General features: G+C 39.4%; 1 protein-coding gene across 29 annotated transcripts in view; it reads left to right on the top strand.

The window, feature by feature from the left end:
• Window positions 1-19,841, top strand: part of NIN (ninein) — a 92,689-nt gene extending 72,848 nt beyond the window's left edge. For 5 of the 29 annotated variants that reach the window (XM_008518722.2, XM_070589183.1, XM_070589056.1 and 2 more), the window contains 7 exons: window positions 733-879; window positions 2,330-2,509; window positions 3,524-3,673; window positions 5,866-5,967; window positions 9,998-10,198; window positions 13,606-13,719; window positions 15,954-19,841. In XM_008518722.2, the coding sequence (XP_008516944.2) occupies window positions 733-879; window positions 2,330-2,509; window positions 3,524-3,673; window positions 5,866-5,967; window positions 9,998-10,198; window positions 13,606-13,719; window positions 15,954-16,163 (1,104 nt within the window). In that variant the 3' untranslated portion in view covers window positions 16,164-19,841. Of the gene's footprint in view, window positions 1-732; window positions 880-2,329; window positions 2,510-3,523; window positions 3,674-5,865; window positions 5,968-8,618; window positions 8,680-9,997; window positions 10,199-11,824; window positions 12,686-13,605; window positions 15,479-15,953 lie in introns of those variants that run through there. The other 24 variants (XR_011531053.1, XR_011531043.1, XR_011531065.1 and 21 more) reach the window with 12 other exon arrangements.
• Window positions 19,842-21,373: the final 1,532 nt, after the last annotated feature.

Here is a 21,373-nt window from a genome sequence, read left to right as displayed (position 1 = left end):
TAGTGTTTCCTACATCTTCCGAAGGAACTCCCAGTGGAAAGAAGGTTCCAGGTGGAAGTGGCCTAAGAGGGCTCGGAATGATTCAGTTGACTAATATTTGACACATGCTCACAGTATAGTGAAATAGTCTGGACAGGATTTCCCTCAAAGTTCGTTATTATGAGATCATTATGAGTCATCTCATCATTATGAGGTTACTTATTTATGAAAGCTTGAGAATAGTGTGTAAAAATGACTGCTTGTTCCTAATTTAGAAATGGGATTTCTAAGGCAGGTTTTTGCCCTGTTATAGTTAAAGATCTCTGTCAGCATTTCTTTTACAAATTTAAAATTTTTTAAATTGAAATATCCAGGTGTATATATTTTTATTTTAAACTAAGAGGTCCCTTACAAACCAACACCACAGGCTAAAACAATTTCTACAAAATTCAGTAAAAGCATCTTTTGTGATGCCAATTGGTTCTGTAAGATGTCACCTGGTGGTATACAGGTGACTCCAGCAGCAGCACCTTGCTCCAGTTAGAGTTCATCATTGCCCTAAATATCATTTAAAGTCCTGTAAATGTGCATAACAGCCTGGGTCTCCACTGAGCTACTGACAAGAGCTGGACGTAGTCAGTGGAAACAGAAGGGACCTGGAGGTCTCTTGTCCTGGTTCTTTCCTACCTGGCCGTGCTGTAGGTGAGACCAGGGGGATTTCTGTCGCAGTGTAAGATTGTTCTCGTGATGCAGGTTCAGAGTTTGGAAGACACACTGCAGAACGTAAACCTGCAAATGTCCCGGATTAAAGCCGACCTACGAGTGACTCAGCAGGAAAAGGAGGCTTTAAAACAAGAAGTGATGTCTTTACACAAGCGACTTCAGAGTGCTGGTGACAAGGTAATTTTTCTTTCTTATTGAGGTATCACTTTACACAGTAAAGTGCACAAATTTTAAGTCTATGGCTTGATTATTTTTATACATGTATATGTTCGTATACATAAATATATGTATTTTACATACTTATGTGTATGTTTGTGTAACCACCACTGAGTTCAAAATCTAGAACACCCAGCACCCAGCAGGCTCTCATGCAGCAACCCCAAGGGAGCCGCTTCTCCACCCTCTGCCACTGTAGCTTAGGGATGCTTGTTTCTGAACTCCACATAAATGGAACCACAGTGATGAGGTAATCTTTTGTATTGTGCAAGTTAGAGAACATGGCTGAGTTGTTTTGTAGTAATAAAACTAAAACATTTTGATGTTGTAGGAAGTGTGTCTCATTTGTGCTGCTTCATTTGGGCACAAATAAATGAAGAATGATGTTATGGATGTCAGCCTTGGGGTAGACACTAAGACTTTGTCCTGTCATAAACATAGACACTAATTCAGTCATTTTATCTCTTGGTGATACTTTTTTTTTTTTTTTTGAGGAAGATTAGCCCTGAGCTAACATCCACCACCAGTCCTCTTCTTTTTGCTGAGGAAGATTGGCCGTGAGCTAACATCTGTGCCTGTCTTCCTCTGTTTTATATGTGGGACGCCTACCACAGCTTGGCTTGATAAGCAGTGTGTAGGTCTGTGCCTGAGATCCGAACCAGTGAACCCCGTGCCACCGAAGCAGAGTGCGCAAACGTAACTGCTGCACCACCAGGCTGGCCCAGGTGCTGATACTGTTTTTAACTGTAATTTTTTTTTTAAATAAAATAATTCTTTCCATTTTTTAAGATTACTTCTGGGCTGACATTTTTCTCAAAATGAAATTGTATCTTTTATTCTTTTTCATATTTTGGCTTAAAAGACAAAAGACCTATCTAGTTGTATTACCTTTTTGGGGCTTTTTTTTGCATGAGGAAGATTGTCATTGAGCTAACATCTGTGTCAATCTTCCTCTATGTTGTATGTGGGTTACTTCCACAGCATGGCTTGATAAGCAGTGTGTAGGTCCATGTCCGGGATCTGAACCTGTGAACCCCAGGCCACCAAAGCCACTACACCACTGAGCCAGCCCCCCTTTTGTATTTTTTAAAGCATTTTTAGGAATCACTTTGGTAGCTTAAAGCATATTCCTGAGTTCAGGCCTCAATTATATGGACAATATGTGCTTTGAATTCTAAAAAAGGGATATGATTGCACATGTGAAAATGAGAGTGGAGCTGAGCTTGTTGGTTAGCAGTGTGTTTCAGGGTCCCTGTGTGTATATCTATATATGCGTACGCTTGCTTCCCTTAGAAGACGAAAGTGAAAGTTAAAAAGTGCTTACTAAGAATCACTGTTAATCAGGTAAATATGACACTCAGAACAGAAGTCAGCTTGTTTTTAAGGCTTAAGTCTGCAATTCTCTCTTAAGAACTGGGCCCCGGAAATAGCCGCCCATCCATCAGGATTCCGTAAGGAGCCACAAAGCCTGCCTTGGGACAAACTGGATCATCTGATGCACGAGGAGCAACAGCTGCTTTGGCAAGAGAGTGAGAGACTGCCAGCGGAGGTGCAGCACCCCAGCGCGGAGCTCGCACACTCCCGGGGGAAGGTGACCTGAAACGTGGCACATGCTGGTGCATGTTTGAAAATGCTTAGTTTGATACGATTGAAATGATTCTAGAGTATTAGTCTGAGTATTCTGCTATGGCAGACTTATTTTAAGAATGTATCATTTATCATTTACTTTTATTCTGATATGTTTATACAATATTTTTCATTTTGTATAAGCAGCTCTATGTTAAAATCTGTGATTTTAAACTTCATACCCAAAATATAGACTCCTGGAAATTACGTTAACCATATATCCCTCATTCAAATAGGCCAGCTGCCAGGACTGGCAGTAGAAAAATGGCAAAACTAGGCTCAAATCCTGTTGGTCTAACTCCTTGTGAGACAAGGTGCTCCTTTTTAAAGATTCAGCGTTTCAAGGCTAGGATGGTCTTTCAAGATCATCTTTTCCAACCATTAAACTGCTGTTTAAATTCTCCACCTCTGCTAAGCAGTCGACCAACTCTGTTCAACCTATGCTTTCACTCCTCTTTCGAGGAAGAACTCTGAAGAGCCACAGATACTCGTTGAGAACGCCTACTTGGTGCCAGAAACTCTGCCATCACTGAGGTCGCTGTCCTCATGGAACTCAGTTGACGTAAACGCATCGTTTCAGGTGTGCACAGTCCAATACAAAGTCGACGGACTGTCACTCCATCCACTCCTGAAAGTTATGCTCATGTCAGAGCAGAAGTGCCTAGATCTGTGTTTTCTTGCAGCCACATCACACTGTTGACTCCCAGCGGGTGGTAGAGCCAGAAGTCCCCTCTCCCCTGTCTGACCCTTACAGTGTTGGGTTTTTAGACCCAACCAGACTGAAAATAGATCTACCTAGAAAGGATCTTTTGAAATCCAAAAAGTAGGCTTCAGGAATTGGCAGACTTGACTGAAAAAAGGTGTTTTTGATACAACAAAACCCAAACGCTGAATAAAAATTTTCCTTACGTTCGTCGTTCGTTTGTCCTGGCTGGGTGGTTATATTAGCATTTCTTCCTCTTTAATTTGTTCCTCTTAGGTCCGCCAACTGGAATCCAACCTTCTTCCCCCCAAGCACCAAAAACATCTAAACTCATCAGGAACCGTGAAGCCCATCGAGCAGGAGAAGTTGAGCTTAAAGAGGGAGTGTGAACAGATTCAGAAGGAACTGTCTCCTACTAGCAGGAAGGTTAGTTTGAGACTTGATGCCCTGTGTCCGTGTTCTGACTCTGATGTCCCCTAAGTGTGAGTTTCTTCCCTGCCTGCTTCCAAGGAAATGGTTACAATGGCACATTTCAGTTCTTCCTAATATCTATGATTTGTAATCTTATCAAAACAGTATCACAGTTATTTTTGATTGAGTCATGGTTGAAAAGGAACAATTAACTTTACGTTTTCAATAAGGAAGGCAGTTAGTCATTTTCAGGAGTATTACAAGCTTTATAAGTTAGTAAAATGTATATAGCCTGGCTCTTAGGAACATCTTGATATGGTCTGTATTAGTTCATCTGTTGCTGTGTAACAAATTAAAACAACAAGTGTCCGTTGTCTCAGTTTCTGTGGGTCAGCGATTCAAAGCCCCTTAGATAAGGGGTTGTGGCTCTGCTCTCCCAGAGGGGCCGTCCAGGCGTCAGCTGGGGCTGCATTCCCTGGAAGGCCGCAGTGGAACTGGAGGATCCACTTCCAAGTTCACCCACATGACTGTTACGCGGAGACTTGTTTCCCTGCTGGCTGATTGCCCAAGGCCTCAGCTCCTCCCCACCTGGGCCTTTCCTCGGACGTGGCAGTGAGTGATAGGAGAGAGATCGGAAAAGGCCAAGATGGAAGGTGTAGTACCTTTCATAAGCTAATCCCAGAAGAGACACGCTGACATTTCTGCTGGATTCTGTTAGTCACACAGACTAACCTTGGTACATTGTGGGAGGGACTATGCAAGGGTGTGAAGACCAGGAGGTGGGGGTCATGGGGCACCATCTTGGAGGCTGGCTACTGTGTGTTTAATCCTCTGTAGCACAGCTCAGTTTGCTTTCTATATAGTCACGTGTGGCTTAACGATGGGGACACGTTCTGAGAAATGCATCTTTAGGGGATTTCATCCTTAAGGGAACATCATAGAGTGTGCCTACACAGACCTGGATGGGACAGTCTACTACACACCTAGGCCACATGGCACTAATCTCATGGACCACTGTTGCATATGCCTCCCATCATCGACCGAGACGTTACACAGCACATGACTGCACTTTGTTCCAGAAAGTTAGAGTTCCAGACCAGTGATACTCTGGGAGTTCTCATTCTTACTCATTTGTGTTTCTTTCCTTTTCTAAACTAAAACTCAGAGTTTTCACTGTTACCTTCCTCTTCTGAAAATTATGTCTTCTTTAAAAATCTGGGAAGAATGATGAACAGTCAGTTACTTTTGTTAAAAAAAATTTTATGAAATTTTTATAAGTTTGTGAAAGTTATCATGACCATGGGCAGTAAGAAAACTGTGTATTCTAAAGCTGTAATGTCATTTAATTTTAGGTACATTCAAGTAAACTTTTCAGAACGACAGTGGGTTTCATCCCTGTTCACTAAGGGAAGAGTCTGATGATAGGTTTAAAAATAACAATGAATGTAAATGTACCTGGAAAGATGACACTTCTGGTTACCAATTCTTGCTACACTTCTCCTCAACTCTTTTTGATAGAAGCACAAATCAGCATTCTAGAATAGCGTCCTATGTTTTCTACTTGGCAATACTCTGAATCCCAGTGTCCTCTAGCTCATTAGGGTCTTCCTGCAATAAAAAGAATTCCAAAAACGGATACTCATAAAAATCCTCAAATTTCATCTTTAAAATTGAGAAAGGGGTCAGATAAGTCAAGTTTTATGTAGTCTTGGTTTTAAACCTTTAAACTTTGCCTAAAGACAGTGTTTTTCCCACCGCAGACCCATAGTAGAGGATCATGAAACTGACAGTGAAACACCAGCATTTTTATTAATGAAATATACTAGAAAATACCAGAGCACAGGGCTCATGGTAAGGATAAGTATTATTTCATGAAAGTTTTCTTCCAGTCATATGCACTTATAACTATGCATATATATGTACACGTGGGTGTGGGTGTATGTGCTGGGTTGCAAGATCAAATGTGTTTCTTACACTGAGTGGCGTTGAAGTTTAAAGCCAGCTGCCTTGAGGAATCTGTTCAATGTGAGGAGTGGTGATTCAAACTAAACTGCTTAAATGTAATCAAAGTTGTTTTCCTTCGATGAATGAGCTTGGCTTTCTTCCAAGAGCTGAGATCTCTGACTAGCATAAATTTGTCAAAATAAAGCAGAGCAACTCAGGTATTTGTTTTTTTTTTTTAAGGGAATTTTTTTGTTCTTTAACAGGTCAGTCAGATGAATTCCCTTGAACGAGAATTAGAAACAATTCATTTGGAAAATGAAGGCCTGAAAAAGAAACAAGTAAAACTGGATGAGCAGCTAGTGGAGGTAAGCTTTAAGCAAATGGCCATAGCTATGGAGAATATTTTAATCCATGAATGAGCCATTTGTTGGGAGAGACTAGCACAGTGTTGAATTCCTATTATGAAAAAAGTGAAAATCTAAGTATGCTGCCAAGCTGAATTCTTTGGTCTGTCTTAGCAAGTGTGATAGACATTTTTGCTTAATTACACAGTCATACGAATTCATACTGCTTCACAGAGGAAGAAATAATGTCGATTATCCTAAAATGCAAGGACCTGTGCCTTAGCAAATTCAAGGGGCAGGGACTTTGACACAGGCCAAGAGGCCTGAGCTCTCTCGCCATTGCTGTGGTCGTGACAGATTCATGAGAACACCTCCGACACTGCAGTGTTTTATAGATCTGATTGCTATCTAAGGACCTCTTTAGCTGGGAAATCCATGTGGAGAATTGGAGAGCCCATTAGCATTTAGAAGTTTAGTTTTCAAGTATTGCCGTTGTTCATTACTATTGTAACTCCACACTATGTTGTGAGAGGTACACCCATCTGTTAAATATAAAAATGGATTTGTAAAACTTGTTAGCTTGGATGTTAGGTTTCCAGTCTACTGGGTACAATTATCAGATACAAAACAACCTAGGTGCAAATTCTCCTTAATAAGTAAAAATTTTACTGAGATACTTTTCTTTGGGTAGATGAAAATATCAATCCAACATTTAGTGAACTGTAAAATGCATTTAAGGTAAAGAGGCATATGTATACAAATATTTTTAAGCCAGAATTTAGGAAGGAAGAGAGAGAGTTAAATATTTTCTTTTATGAAGCTGGACACATGCAAAGGTAACTTTAAATAGACACTTGGTTTTCAAATGTGAAATATGGGCAAACATATCACCTTGACATTTCACTGACCACTGAGATTTCTGTCAATTTTATGTTCTCTGATTATCCATTAATGGAGAGATTAGTAAAACTATAAATAGTGAAATCCAAACCATTTTTTCTTTCTCTGACAGCATATAATAAATGTGTTCAAAACCTTGAGCTGTGGGCTGTGTTTAGATGTAGATGTGCTTTTCTGATGAAATAATTACATACTGTAGTGAATAAGATGTCTGAAGCCTGCCCGACGCTTCTAGACCAAACTGAAAAGTAACGGGTATTAATCACTGTCGGATTCTCTCCAGACATTCCAACGGCCCAGTTCCCCCACCTGCCCTTGCAAACCCCTTTTCTTCTAACACCACTCACGCTATTAGCCATCATAAGCCATGTCCCCTCATTATTTTTCTCCCTAATCTAGTAGTAAATATTTGCTACTGGATGAGGGAAATTGAGTGTTCTTGGCACTAGAGCTGAGTAACTAAAGAAAAAGCATGAATTTTCAGTTGGAGCACTGAAAAGAACATCTCATACACTGTCTATTCTAATGAAACTTTCTTTAGGAAATAAGACTGAGCTATTAACTCTGAATAGACCTATACAAATGGGATCCTCTAGCAGCTTTATTGAAATACAATTCACACACTGTGAGTTCACCCATTTAGAGTGTACAATTCAATGGGTTTTGGTGTATTACATTAATTTTTAAAACTGTGGTAAATATATACATAATAAAATTTGCCATTTTACCCATTTTTAAGTGGACAATTCATTGGCACTAATTACATTTATAATGTTCCACCACCATCATCACCACTTTAAAACTTTTTCCTCAATCCAAACATTAAGCAATAACTCCCATCCCCTCTCCCACCAGCCCGAAAATTGGATTTTTATTGACGTTATGATATCTATAGATTAGGCCAATTTGGGGGATGTACAGTGGTTTTCACACCATTCTTTGTGCCCAGCTCACCTGAGGGAGAGGTCCTTCCCTTCACTCTGGCAGTGCTTCTCATTGGAGTAGGGGGCACCAGGAAGCTGTTCCAATACCAGAATCTTTGGGATCAAGGAATTTCAGAAAAGCTTTCTAGGTGATTCTGATCTGATGTATGCACTCCCTTGAGGGAAGGAGTCTCTCTTTATCCCTATATGCCAGTTTAAAAGTCACTGATATAATACGGTACATCTCTCTACCCCAGTGTAGTTAAAGATCCCAAATCACTAGACTAGGGAATGGAAGTACTTGACTCCCACTCCAGGGCTTTTTCAACCATATGAGGCAATGTCCTATAAACGAGTCATTTTGAACACTCAAAAAAGGATTACAGACTGTATCAGCAACTCTCAATTCTGCTGTGTACCTCTGACAGCCAACAGTTCAGAAACTTGAACAACAAAATTGTCTTATAGTTTATATTCTGCATCTCCAAATGGCAAGGAATTTAACATCAGATCAATTCCACACTGGACCTGGAATCTTCTAAATAATTATGTTGGGATGGGTGGAGGAAAAGTTGGCTAGTTTGCAAACCACCCCGATGCCAACAGGTGAGGAAGTGGTTGCAGGATTAGAGCTATTGAGACATTTTAATATCTGTAAAATTTACATATGGAGAAAGATAATGTTGGTCCTTTATAAGTTCTTACTGACTAGAGCAGCAGAATCAGTAGACGATATACCCAGTTTGTGCCGTTCTTCCTCTACATAACTCACACTTTTCTTCCTCTTTTTATAACTCCTGTAATTCTCTTTGTTTGCTTTTGTTTTGCCTGTGGCTAACCTGTCCCTAGACCTCTGTGGTTGGAACTAGCAGAGAGGGGTGCCGTTCTCTGCCTGAGATAGTGTGTGAAGGTAGATCACTCTTTTTCCGTGAATTTCATAGCATGGAGACATCTCATTAAACTTGTTCGCGTAATCATTTCTACTGACCATAGCAGTTAATAATTACTTATGGTAAGAGCCAATATTCATTTTCATTTTGCTTTAGCTGTGGGACATGTCTGTTTATATTTACATCAGGATTTTCCTCAGTATTTAAGACGTGTGTGGAGAAAATCATCCCGCTGATATAAAGTCATGGGGTCATAATTCTCCATATTCTTTATTCCTGAAAATAAAGTGGTGGGTTTTCGGAATGTACAACTAGAAATATTTCAGAATGGGTAACGGCCCACCTCAGCAATTTAGATTTAAGGAAATGGATAGTGGCTCTGAAGTTTCATGATAACATTTAATTATAGTTGTGTCTTAGAGGGCCTTTTCCCTCCCACTAGCCTGAGTTGCTGCCTGAATCCAGGACGTGGTCATGGTTGTTGCATGCCCTCCACTGAGCTCTGTGTCTGCGGAATGTGCTGACAGACATGAAGTGCGTGCTTCCCCAGCCAAACGCAGTGCATCCTGGTCTCTTGTTTCCTCTCCCTGGCTTTGATTGGCATGTGATACACATACATTTCCTCCTTGTCTTGAACAAATACTTCTATTCCATGTATTTCACCTCCCAGATGTTCTGGGATAGCATCTTATGCTCCAGAATTGCCTGTCTTACCGTGCTATTGAAGAGTATAACGTTGATAACCAAGATAGGTTAAAATAATTTTAGATACAAGATGAGATTCTTTGAGAATATTGCTAACTTGGAAAATATGTAGTCATTGAATATTTGCTTTTAAGAATCTTTATGAATGGTAAGTAAAGTGGCAAAATCCTAAAGCATAACCCTTTCTCCCCAAAACCCTAGAGCATGACCACTTTCTGCCCTAAGCCCTAGAGTATGATCCTTTCTCCCCTTTGCCTGCCCCCACCCCAGTGGTGGTGGTAGTTTAAAGAGGGATAATTGAAGGTTCCAGTGTAAGAAAAAAATGAAGTAAAATTCAGAGATATTAAATCCATCGTGTACCTCATGGCCTTTTAGTCACTCAAGAGTGAGGACGTACAGTTTGTCTAAAACTCTTAAGAAGGCCTGCTTATTTACTAAGTATATTATCTCATAAGCAAAATGGCTCTCCCCGCTTCCTTCTCACTCCGGCTCACGTGCTGTCCTGTTCTCAGCTATCAGTGGGTCTGCGAGGCCGTTAGTGAATTCATGGCTTCACTGCTCCTGCTTGACGCTTTCCAGGCAGCTCTGGGATGGAGGTCCTGCCACTGACCTGGCTTTGCCCTTGTCCTCCAGATGCAGCACCTGAGGGCCCCTGTGATGCGTAGCCCACCCCCTCCCACCTGGGACCTGCAGCTGCCCCAGCAGCAAGCCTGTCCGACGGTGCCCAGGGAGCAGTTTCTGCAGCTTCAGCGCCAGCTGCTGCAGGCGGAAAGGATGAACCGGCACCTGCAGGAGGAGCTTGAACACAGGACCTCTGAGACCAGCACGCCACAGGTAGAACACTCTTTTGTCCTCTGATGGTAAACTCACTCACCTAATTTAATGTTACTGTTCATTTGAAAGCTCTACCAGTTCTTGGGTGGGGATAAGAAGCAAAATCTTCGGTCAGGGAGTTACACCTCACCTGCGTTGCAAATCCACACAACTGCAGCGCTGTTTTTGCATTCGGCAGCTCTGCTTTTGAGCCCTCAGCTTCTAAGCTGGGGAGTGAAGTGCTCCGGGTCTCCTGTGCACATTCGTGATTGGAGAAGTACCAGGATCACTTGAGCACAGTGCACAGTTGACCTGAGGTTCACATTCCAGCATTCGAGTGCAGCTCTAGCATGCAGAGCACTAACAGTGTCCTGGCCACTCCTGCACCAGAGGCCGTGGCCTGCCACTCCAGGGAGTCCACGGTGGGGACTGTCCACTGCTAATAAAGCTGGGTGTGTAGGCACTGACTGTTTTCACTTGACATAGTTCATTTAACTTTATTTTTTAAAATGATGATGTTTGAAAAACTCTTTTTAAGAAAACAAAGATCATCTTCCCCTTCCTTTTGAATTAGCTTTATCCCAGGTCACTACCAGACACAATCTTATATTACCTAGGTTTATCAAATAGTTCTCTTTAATGCTTCATTCATAATCATCCTTTTCAGAAGTCTCTTAACTCTTTGGTCTTGCCCATTTAGTTTATTCAGAATTAGGAATAAAATAAAAAAATACTCCTTAGTTTGTAGAATTCTAAATTAATTCTTTCTGGTTTGGATGCTCTTCCTCTGTTTTCATATATCTTGCCTTTCAGTTGACATTGGATATGGAATTTCCAGACTCTTTTTCTGTATCCCCCTTAAAGTGGCTCTGCAAAGTCACATTAGCACTAGAATTATGCACTGGAGCAGTTCTGTTTTCCTCTCCTAGTATATAGCTATGATTTGTCATGAGGTACTTCTGTCATCTTTCTAACAAAACTTTCAAAACTTTTTTTGTCTTTTGTGCTTTAATATCCATGTCTTTGGAAGCTTCCTACATCCCACTTTAATTTCCAAATATTAAAATAAAATTATTGAATTAAAATTGTGATGGTGGCATGTTGGATAGATGCTTCAACTCTTCATTACAGAATAGAATTATAAAACCTTGACCTTCAGTTTTTAATGGACATTTTAACCCAAATTATTCTACTCATTTCTCTCTCATACACACTATTTTCAAACTATGATCTTCCCAACCTACCCATCAATGTTTAAAAATAAAAAAATATCCTTTTACTCCAGTTACTTCGGGATCAGATGGACAAAAACTAATAAGATTTTTGTACTAAAAAAAAAATTCCTCCAGTCAGATGGCAGGGTGGACTGCCATTGCTCTCACTAGAGTGCCACTGCAACCACTTCTGTTTCTGGCACCTGAGCTGACACTAATTCTGAGCATACAGAGTATTACCAGAATCTGCGTGCTGTCTCTGTGTGTGGAGTGATGTGATTCTTCTCCCTTTGTGTCACTTTGCTTGCATTTGTTGTGTTAACGTGTGTGCTTTTAAGGATTGTTTGCATTATAAATGTGTGAATTTAGACTCCCCCTAGAAAACATAATTCGGACATCAGGGTGAAGTGTACCACTTGCCTTCTCTCTCTAGGCCTTGCTACCGGAGCAGCGAGCAGTGCACGCAGATTCCTACAGAAGGATTGGGCACCTGTGAAAACTGGGCTGCTATTGATGGCATTTCTTACACGGCAGATACTCACATAAGCACACACCCATACACACCACACATCACACAAACACACAGACATTAGCTGAGAAGTGTTTGGGATTCAAGTGCTCTTTTAAATGTTATTATTTGTTGTATTATTGATTTTGCCTCTGCAGTATTATGTCTCTAATTTATTTATGTGGAAATGACAGATTTTGTGAATCAAATTCATGAATTTCAACTTGATGCAAATCATTTTATTTATACCATTTAAAGAGTGTGGATTTGAGATTCTTGAAAGGATGTATTCTATATATTTTCTCATTCCATATGTTGTAACTATTTTTAACAAAAGGTACTACTTTTATATATGGAATTTGAAGAAAATCAGGGTTATTTATACTGTTTTGTATAAGATGTATAATACTTTTTTGACGCGAAAAGGGAAAATTTTGATGAAACAATAAAATAAATTTTAAATCTACAACTGCCTTTGTTTTTTCTCTTTCCTCACTCTTTTCCTATGCTCCATGTTCTTCAAATTAATTATGTTATTATGGTGTTTTTGTTTTGCTTTGTTTTTTTTTAAGGCAAGCAGATGTCAGGCATTTTCCACTTATGTCTAAACTTTAAAAAGCCATATCTTTTAAAATATAGGATTTTTTTTAAAGATCAGTGTTCTCAAGGCTTGATTTCTTGAAATTTACTTGCTGCATTAGACTTTCTTTACTACAATTTTTGTCTTCAACTTAGTCAAACTAGTTGTTTTTTTAATGTTTAAATAAATGCTATTATGTACTCTCCAAACGAATGTTGGCTTTCAACTCATGTTCAGTTGTTCTGCATGCTTTTAAAGGATGCCTTCTGGAGCATGCTTTTCGAGGCAGGCTTGCCCTCGGCCATGATGATGTTTTGCTTAAACACTTGAGAGCCTTTCACGACAGAAGTTCCGTGTGTGGACACCGTGGACTGGGGGGCACTCAGCTGCACCCTCTCTCTCTAGGTCTCTGCTCTCCAGAGCCCACATTCCCTAACCCATCGCTGTTGTGCGAGGAGAGCGGGAGAAGCCAGGGCTCTTTTCTGCCCTCGTTTTATCTAGGAGTTGTTTGTGGGGAGGAGATTCTTAATTTTAGATCTGTTCTGATGGTAAACCCATCCTCCAGTCCAGATGTTTGCCTCACATTATTGACATGTCCAGTTGGGAAACAGCTGAGTAGAAAAACTGCCAGGAAGAGGCTGATTATTATGGAGAAAGCACAGTAATCAGTGTTTCAAAGGCGAGCCAGACACACATACTGAAGCTGACAGACAGGACAGGCGATCCTGGATGGACTCAGTTTTCGTTTTGTTACTGAGAGGCCCCCAGTACTGCAGATGGAAGGTGGACTCCCATCTTTTAATTTACTCTGGATACCTGTTTTACTAGAAGAAGTGCACGGGTATCAAGTTATGGTTTTGTGAATTTTGCTTTATCTCAGGGGAAGATGGTAACACAGGTAAGTTTTTCTTATCTTCGATTCTTTCTCTGATAGGGTTACTTTTCTAACATGTGCAACCCATGCAGTGCTCAGAAGCCCCATTTCATCAGAACTCCACCCTTGCTGTTACAAGGGCGAACCTCTGCTGTCCTTTCTCTAGGCCTCTTACAGGGAAATAAACTGCTAGTGCTTTCTTTTCAGTGTGGCGTGATTTGGAAATGATAATAGACTCTTTCTTCCCTTCAGGGAAACCAGGAACAGCTGGTAACTGTCATGGAGGAACGAATGATGGAGGTTGAACAGAAATTGAAACTGGTGAAGAGGCTTCTTCAGGAGAAAGTGAATCAGCTCAAAGAGCAAGTGAGCCTCGGGCCATCCGCCCGCCCGCCTCACATCCCACCTGTAACTCCAGCTTTACACCCTCCTTTACAGCCATTAACTTGTTGGCTTTTGTTGTCTAATGAAGGCAAGTTCTATAAATACACAGAATTTAGGATTTGCTCTTCCATACTACTTTCAAAATATGAATTCTGGATTCTGTGTTATTTTTTCCAAAGTTCTTTTAAGGTATATGTTTGTCCACAGTTTTAAAAATTTGCTAACAGTGACTCACATAGACCCAAAGCATTTCTAATGAGATTCAGCAGCTCAAATTGAACTTTTATAGCTTTTTTTTCTTTTTGCTCAAGACAAGAAATATTTCAATTTAAATAAACAGAAATTTTATATTGGTAAAAAGTTGGAGGATAATAGATAGAACTTTAGCTTTCCTGTCTGCAATAGCTATGACAACCTCAAAAAGTACCTATAGCTATAGCCAACCCCCTACAGGCTATGCTTTGAATTAGAATCCAGGACCACTAAGCAGCCTGGTCCTTTTCACCTGCTGGTGGCAGCTGTGGCCTCAGAGTTCAGAAATTTTTTGTCCATCTGCTGAAGAGACATGCTAAAAGGACTACTTTTTAGGAAAGTTTTATAACTTCTCTGGAAACTGAGATTGAGATGGGGGAGGGGGGGTGGGTAGGGAGGCAGGAGAATTGCCCAACCTAGTTTTCTAGATAGATAAAACCTAAGAAGAAGAATCCCAAGAGAGGGTCTTAATGCAGAGGTAGACAGGAACTTTCCATTGCCCTATATCTTAATACACAGAATGGAGAGAAAGAGAAAGTCCTGTATGATGAGCATGTATTGATTCAATCCTTTAATTGTCTTTATTCAACATATAGTAACTATGTTCCAGGTCCTGGTCTAAGCACTAGAGATACAGCAGTGAATGAAACAAAACCCCTGCGCCTATGGAGTCTAGTTCACCTCCAGGGTACTGAGCATTTGGCCAGGTAGTTGTGTCAAAAATAAAGAAAATGGGATCCACTTTATTTTCAGTAGAGGAGACACAGAAAAAATACTTGATCCAACCCAGGGAAGTTTAAAGAAAGTTTCCTGAAGGCCTCTTAAACCAAGTATTGAGGGTTGAGTAAGACTTGAACAGGTGAAGAAATGTGGGAAGGGCATTCTAGGCCATGGGAACATCATGGAGTTAGACAACATATGGGGTGTGGACATCCACAAACACTTTGGCATTAACAGTTCTTACTGTCCTGGGAGAAGCAGAAGAAACTAGAGAGATAGGGAGGAGCAGGCGTAGAGGGTCTTATGTGCTGAGCCGTGGAGTTTGAATTCCATTCTGTAGGTAATGAGGAGCCATCAGAGTATTTTTTAATAGAAGGCAGGCAGGGGGGGAGGAAAAGCTGTAATAGGACAGTTGGGTAGAGAGTAGTCAGTATGTTACACTTGCCAGCCATCTAGCTTCAGGGCTTCAGTGTGATAGCCTTTATCACTGCCCTCTGAAGTGCTAATAAGTTAACTAGCCACTCTTTAGTTGTTCCTTATTCCCTTAAACCTCTAAACTTGTAGATGCCCTGCTTGAAACTGGGTGTCAAATGAGTTAAAGGTATAATGAGGGAAGGGGGATTGGAGGACATTAACAGGAGCAATAACAAAATTATCCCAGGGCTGCTGACTAGTTTCCCCACCCTCGCCTAGACTCTATTCTAACCATAAAGATTAGAATATCTTTTCTAGACAAGGCTCTATGCAAAAGAGGAAGAGTTAAAGAATGGTAAGTGCACAAGTCTTATCTCTTTGCTATACTACATGAGCCAGATCCTTAAATATCACTAGGTCGTAGCTATGAATGGGAGGCTCAGGCTTCTGTTGTTAAGAACTGAGTTTAACACAGTTCACACCCTACACCTCAGAAATTTAAGTTATAAAAGTATTTTGATATTTTTAGAAGCTGAATAAAGGAATAATACCGAATTTATTTAGATGGGGGAAACTTTCATTTTTGAGCCCTCAATCTGTTCTTTTTGTTAGTGATTTCTACAAACATACTATGCAAAGAAACAGCTTGAAATCAGTGGATTTGCTCCACTTGTATCCCTGATGCCAGGTCTGATGTAAAAGCTGTATTGTAAAATAAAAACATCATTGATAGAAGCCATTTGCCTTCATAAACAACTGTCCTTATGTCAGACCTTAAACTTAAAAGAATTACAGAAATGGAGTCAACATGTTTCTGGTTCTGTTTCTAGCTCTGCAAGAATACGAAAGCAGATGCGAGGGTGAAGGATTTGTATGTTGAAAATGCCCAGTTATTGAAAGCTCTGGAAATGACTGAACAGCGACAAAAGACAGCAGAAAAGAAAAATTACCTCCTAGAAGAGAAGATTGCCAGCCTCAGTAACATAGTCAGAAACCTGACACCAGCACCGTTGACTTCTGCACCTCCCTTGAGGTCATAGCAAAGCCAAAGGATACACTCGTTTTTGTGCACTTTACTGAAATGGATGGAACATTTCAGTACCTTCTTGCAACCTTTTTTTTTAAAGAAAAAAAAATACCTTTAATGGCTTAAAGTTAAGCCTAACCTAAAACGGCCAGCGACAGAGCTGGAGTCTCCAGTTATTGTAGTTAGTTTTTCTAAATAGACTCTGATGAGAGTTGCAAACAAATATTCACGTTTCATTGTTTGAATTATTCCCAAGTTTTGAATTTTTTAAAAATAATTCTAATAGCCACCAAGAAAGTAGATACATGAAAACAATTCAAGAACCTTAAAACCCCAGTTCTAGATGAGTTTTTAAAAATTATCATTATGTACAAATCTGTGTGTAAATTCCAGATAATTGAAGTTTGAGATCTGATTATTTGGTTATTTTAAAACAAAACTATGCCTTCTTACACATTTAAATTTGGAAAAGTCATTCTGTTTCTAATAGTTGTGGTTCTTTGAATTAATTGGTAGACTTTCTGTTTGGTAACAGAAGCCGTGCTCAATAACCACTGCAGTCAGAAAAGCCGAGTCCGTAGCACTCTGCCTTCTCACGCCTTCTGACAGTATTACCACTCTTGATGTATTAAAAATATAAATCTAATTTACTCAACTGCACTGTTAACTAATGTTAAAACTTTTCTTTAAACAGACTTTTTTTTCCTTTGGGAACTTGTCTTCTGAGAAATGGATAAAGCCACATTCTTACAGCATTTGAGCTATAGAGAAAGCACTGACAAACCATTTTGGAGTAAACAGCTACTCTTTGAAGGGAAAGAAGCAAACCATGTGGGTTTGTCTCTCTCTCAAGTCTTGGAGTTCATGAACTTACATTTGAGGTTGCCTCAAGAACTCAGGGAACAATACTTTAAGCTGTCTTCCTGAAATACTGTAGGGCTTCTTCAAGAATTCACGATGTATAAACCATGTGACCTTATTTATTTGTCTTTAGAGCGATAGTGGGATTTTTATTTCTACATTTTTAGTGAACTTACTCTTCTGAAACAAGGCCTTGATTTTAGAGTTAAAAACCTCTTCTAAATTATGGAAGTTATTATTATTAGCTTGTTTGTTTGTTTAATATAGGTCAAAATTTCCACGCTTCCTATTTCTCTAGATCTCAAATCTGACCATAAGGATTTCTTACTGTGATAAGCATTGGCATGCTATCTGAGGGAAGGGAGTGCCAAATAGGATTTTCCATTCAGCTCAAGGTCAGAACTTTACAGAACAGTCAACATTTTAGATTGGATAACATTTTCTCCCAAGTAAAATCGCTGCTTCTAGCCTGAATCAGCCAGCAGTCGGTGGAAGACTTACGAGGTGCAGGACGCTAACAGAGCTCATTGCAGTCACCTGTTTGTCTTCCTAGGAGAGAAATTAGATAAGAAAAATTCACTGTGATGTATTCCAGGAAGGCCAACCCATCGATTTACGAGAGGTATAACAGCAAAATCAAAGACTGCTTTGTGGGCAGCAGAAAAGATGGAGCAAGCTGCCTAAGGAGTTATATCATGTCAGAAACTCAATCTCTACAGAATAGCTTGCATCCAGGAACTTTGGCATTCTTTGGGGCCTAGCTGTCTGCTATGAGTCCCGCCGCCAACACAAGAGTCCTTCCTACAAGGCGCAGTGGTTTGTCGGACTGGGAGTTCACACTCATGAAGCAGACTTTTTCATTTTTGGACAGCTCTCATCAGAAAGTCCAGATTTCCCCCTGGAAAAAGAGTTGATTTTAATCCTTCACCCTACAATTACACTTCAAAACAGCTGATATCTGCTATCATGCCTTCCCTAATCTTTCTTCAGTGTAAACATTGCTAGTAAACTCGACTACTTGTAGGGCATTGGCTTTAACAGAGCATCTTTTTCACTTAAAACTGTGGATAGGTCTAGACTAAGGTCATAAGTAAACTGACATCTGGGGCGTAGTTTTGTGATATGCTTCAAGGTATTCAGGGTTATCGCCATCAGAAGCGAACACGAGCATATTTCTCAACTAGCTGTTTTAGCATATGATCACGTGTTGTATTTTACTTTTGACATTATGAAAAGTATAGGTTAATTTGTTATAAATCTGTATGTATGTGTATATAAAGTGCTGTACAATTAATGTAAATATGACTTCCTGGAAAGTTTTAGACTACACTTAGAATCCCTTTATCCAAAATCAAAATGCTGCTCAAATGAAAGCTAATTTAACCAATATCTAGGTGCTTCATTTCTTGCTTTACTGCACTTACGAGATTGGAAAACAGATCAACGTGAGAAATATAAAGTTCCCTTGAATTTATACATTTGTGCTGCAGTGTATCTTTGCAGACTGCTTTAGAGTGGGAATTTAACTAGCAATTTATACTATAGCTTACAGCTTTTAAAAGACCTTTTAAAGAGATGAAATTTAAGCTGTTCAAATTAAATGTTTAGATTGTGCTTTCAGACTTTATAATAGAATTCCTTAAAATCACAAGTTATGCATTATTTTATAGAAATTTAGCTGCTTATTTGCACTGGCTGTTAAACTTTCTTTTGATTGCTTAAGGACGGTTATTTAAATTAGTTTTAGAAGATGGGATCCTCATTTCAAGGAAAGAGAATCAAGTTTGCCTTTGTGATAATGATAGTTGCACTAAGAAAAGGAAAATGTGGATGGTAAAACCTACATTGTTCTGTTTTGCTTTCTTCTGCTTTTTAGAAGCCTGAACTTGCAAGCTCAAATTTGCGAAGGGAGAGAAGTAGAGGGGAGGGCTAGGACCACCACAGTATTTTATTTATTTTTCTAAAACTCTTAATAAACTCAGATTTTAAAAACTATTTTAAAAGTGAATCTTTCCCAGCAGCTTCCAGTGCATTGCTAATATATTTAATCTGAAGCATATTTTACGTAAGTAGATCACAAAGTCATAGGCTGTCAAGATATAGGAGGAGCTCTTACAGGTCTAGTGTGTCAATCATGCACCAATGCCCAGGGCAGATATTATTATGAGGAGCTTTTTTTTTTTTGAAGAATGAGTAAGGCTTTATGGCAGATTTTAACACATGAGAATGAATTTTTTATTTGTGTGATTTTTCTTTTTTTCTGAGTAAGGGAAAAGAGAAATGTGTTGCTATTGTTGGCATCTTAAAGGTACTCCCAATCAAGGCCAGGCTGGGTGCTTTGTAACAGTATTAAGCAAGTCTGGTTTTGAATGGATTGCCTGTAACGACTCATTGGAATGATATAATTATACAAGTAATGCCAAAAACCAAGTCAAAGCCTAATAACCAAAGCATTCCATATTTAAAACTTATTCATTATATCTTGTTTGGACCTATTTGAACATCTCAGCACTATGAAATGATTTTGGTTTTATGGCATATGGATAGCTGTTTAATAATAAATCCAAGTTAGCTTTTTGTTTCTCAGCTTTTTTGAATGATGTAAGTTAAATTTATTCTTATGAGAAGACATTATCACAGCATGATAGACGGGTACATTGGTTTTGTGAAGGAAAACCTGAGTTCATCTAAAGCCGTTGCTAGGATTCTTTTCAGATAAAGATGAATGTATATGTGTTTATAGTGACTTTGTGTATTTCATCTTAGCCATTCTATCCTAGAAACAATTTAACGTGAGCTTAAAATGTAAATAAATACTTTTGCAAACATGGCTCTTGTTTTCTAAACACCATGAACTTTTATAAACAGTTTCAGTGTGTTTACCATTGGTCTGAGGAATGAAAGCATCAAAATATTACACTAAGCATTCTACAAATGCAGAACGTCACCCCGAACGCCAGACCTAATGAATCAGATTCTGCACTTTAAAAAACTCCCCAAATGACCTGTATGTGATTTACAGCACTGGAACTCCATTTCTGTCACAGAATTGGTATCTTTCACACCAGCCATTTTAGGGTCCCTGTACCCTGTTGTAATGGGCTCCCTGACTCCTGACTTACTTCTAGAATCCTGACTTAACCTCAGGCAAGGACCTGCTTGGGACTTTGGGTGCTTCAGAGGTGGCTTTATTTCCCTTCACCATCTTTATTGGTGATGCAGACTTTCTTGGTTTAGCTGCTCATGAGTGATGAGATATACGCAACTTTAGGCACAAAAAGTCAACCTGAAAGCACGTTAACATGCTGACTACTGAAATGTAGAATGGAAATATTGGCCAAACTAGGCCCATCTGATGAGCCTTGTTTTATTTATTTTCAAAGCTTTTATACCATCTTCACGCTGCCTTTATGAAGCAGGAACTATTACTATCCCCATTCTACAGATGAGAAAACTGAAACACAACAAAGTTGTGACTTTCTCAAGGCCACACCGCCAGCTAAGCAGGGACCCCAGGACTCACGCCCAGGTCTATTTGTAAGGATATACGGAAACACTCGTCTGAATTTCTACTTCTGGCAAACAACAGTTAATCAGTGTTGATTGAATACCTACCCTGTGCACTGCACTCTAAAGAAAAATATAAAACGTTCCTGGTTTTTGTTTACCATCTGATTGCAGTAGAGTAGTAAGATTTATGCAGAAAAAAGATAGACATCTGCACAGAAGACAATCGAGTTTTGTTGATGGACCCAGTGCTTTGGGCTCTGAGATAAGGATGATTAGTGTCAGGTGTTTCCGTGTAGAAAATGGGGAAGCTCTTAACCCATCTTTAAATGTAATTCTGCACTTCATTGAGATTAGTGTAACCTGTTTGTTTTGTAGTCTTTTATTCTTTTTGCATTGAAAAAGTGATTTTCTCTCTATATATACCTGATGTCCATTTTCCCATAATAATGGTTGTTTTGTCCAGAAGACCAGAATTTTTACCTAAATTATGCAAAATGTCTAATCTGTTGACTGAAAAGTTAAACTTAATCTAGATAAAGTATGTCATAAGTCACAAAAAGTATTTTTTATTCATTGGTTGGTTTTGCTTCATTTGCAAAAGAATGGCTAATTTTGACAAATGGATATTTTTAAAAAATAAAAATTAAAACTCTATGAAGGAGAACTGTAAAACTGAGTCAGTGAAATGTTGTAAACTAAAGAGTAGGCAACCATGTAAAATAGAGCTGGATGCCCTCATGTTAAGTAATATTTAATTCTGAGAAATAATTATGTGAGGTATGCTTTACTATTTAAGGCAAAGTAAACAACTCTGAACAGTCCTTACAGCCCAGATGAGCATTTACCAATCGT

Source organism: Equus przewalskii, chromosome 1, assembly GCF_037783145.1.
Source record: "Equus przewalskii isolate Varuska chromosome 1, EquPr2, whole genome shotgun sequence".
NCBI lineage: Eukaryota > Metazoa > Chordata > Mammalia > Perissodactyla > Equidae > Equus > Equus przewalskii.
Note: the sequence above shows the minus strand (reverse complement) of the source record. Positions and strands in the feature narration are given on the sequence as shown.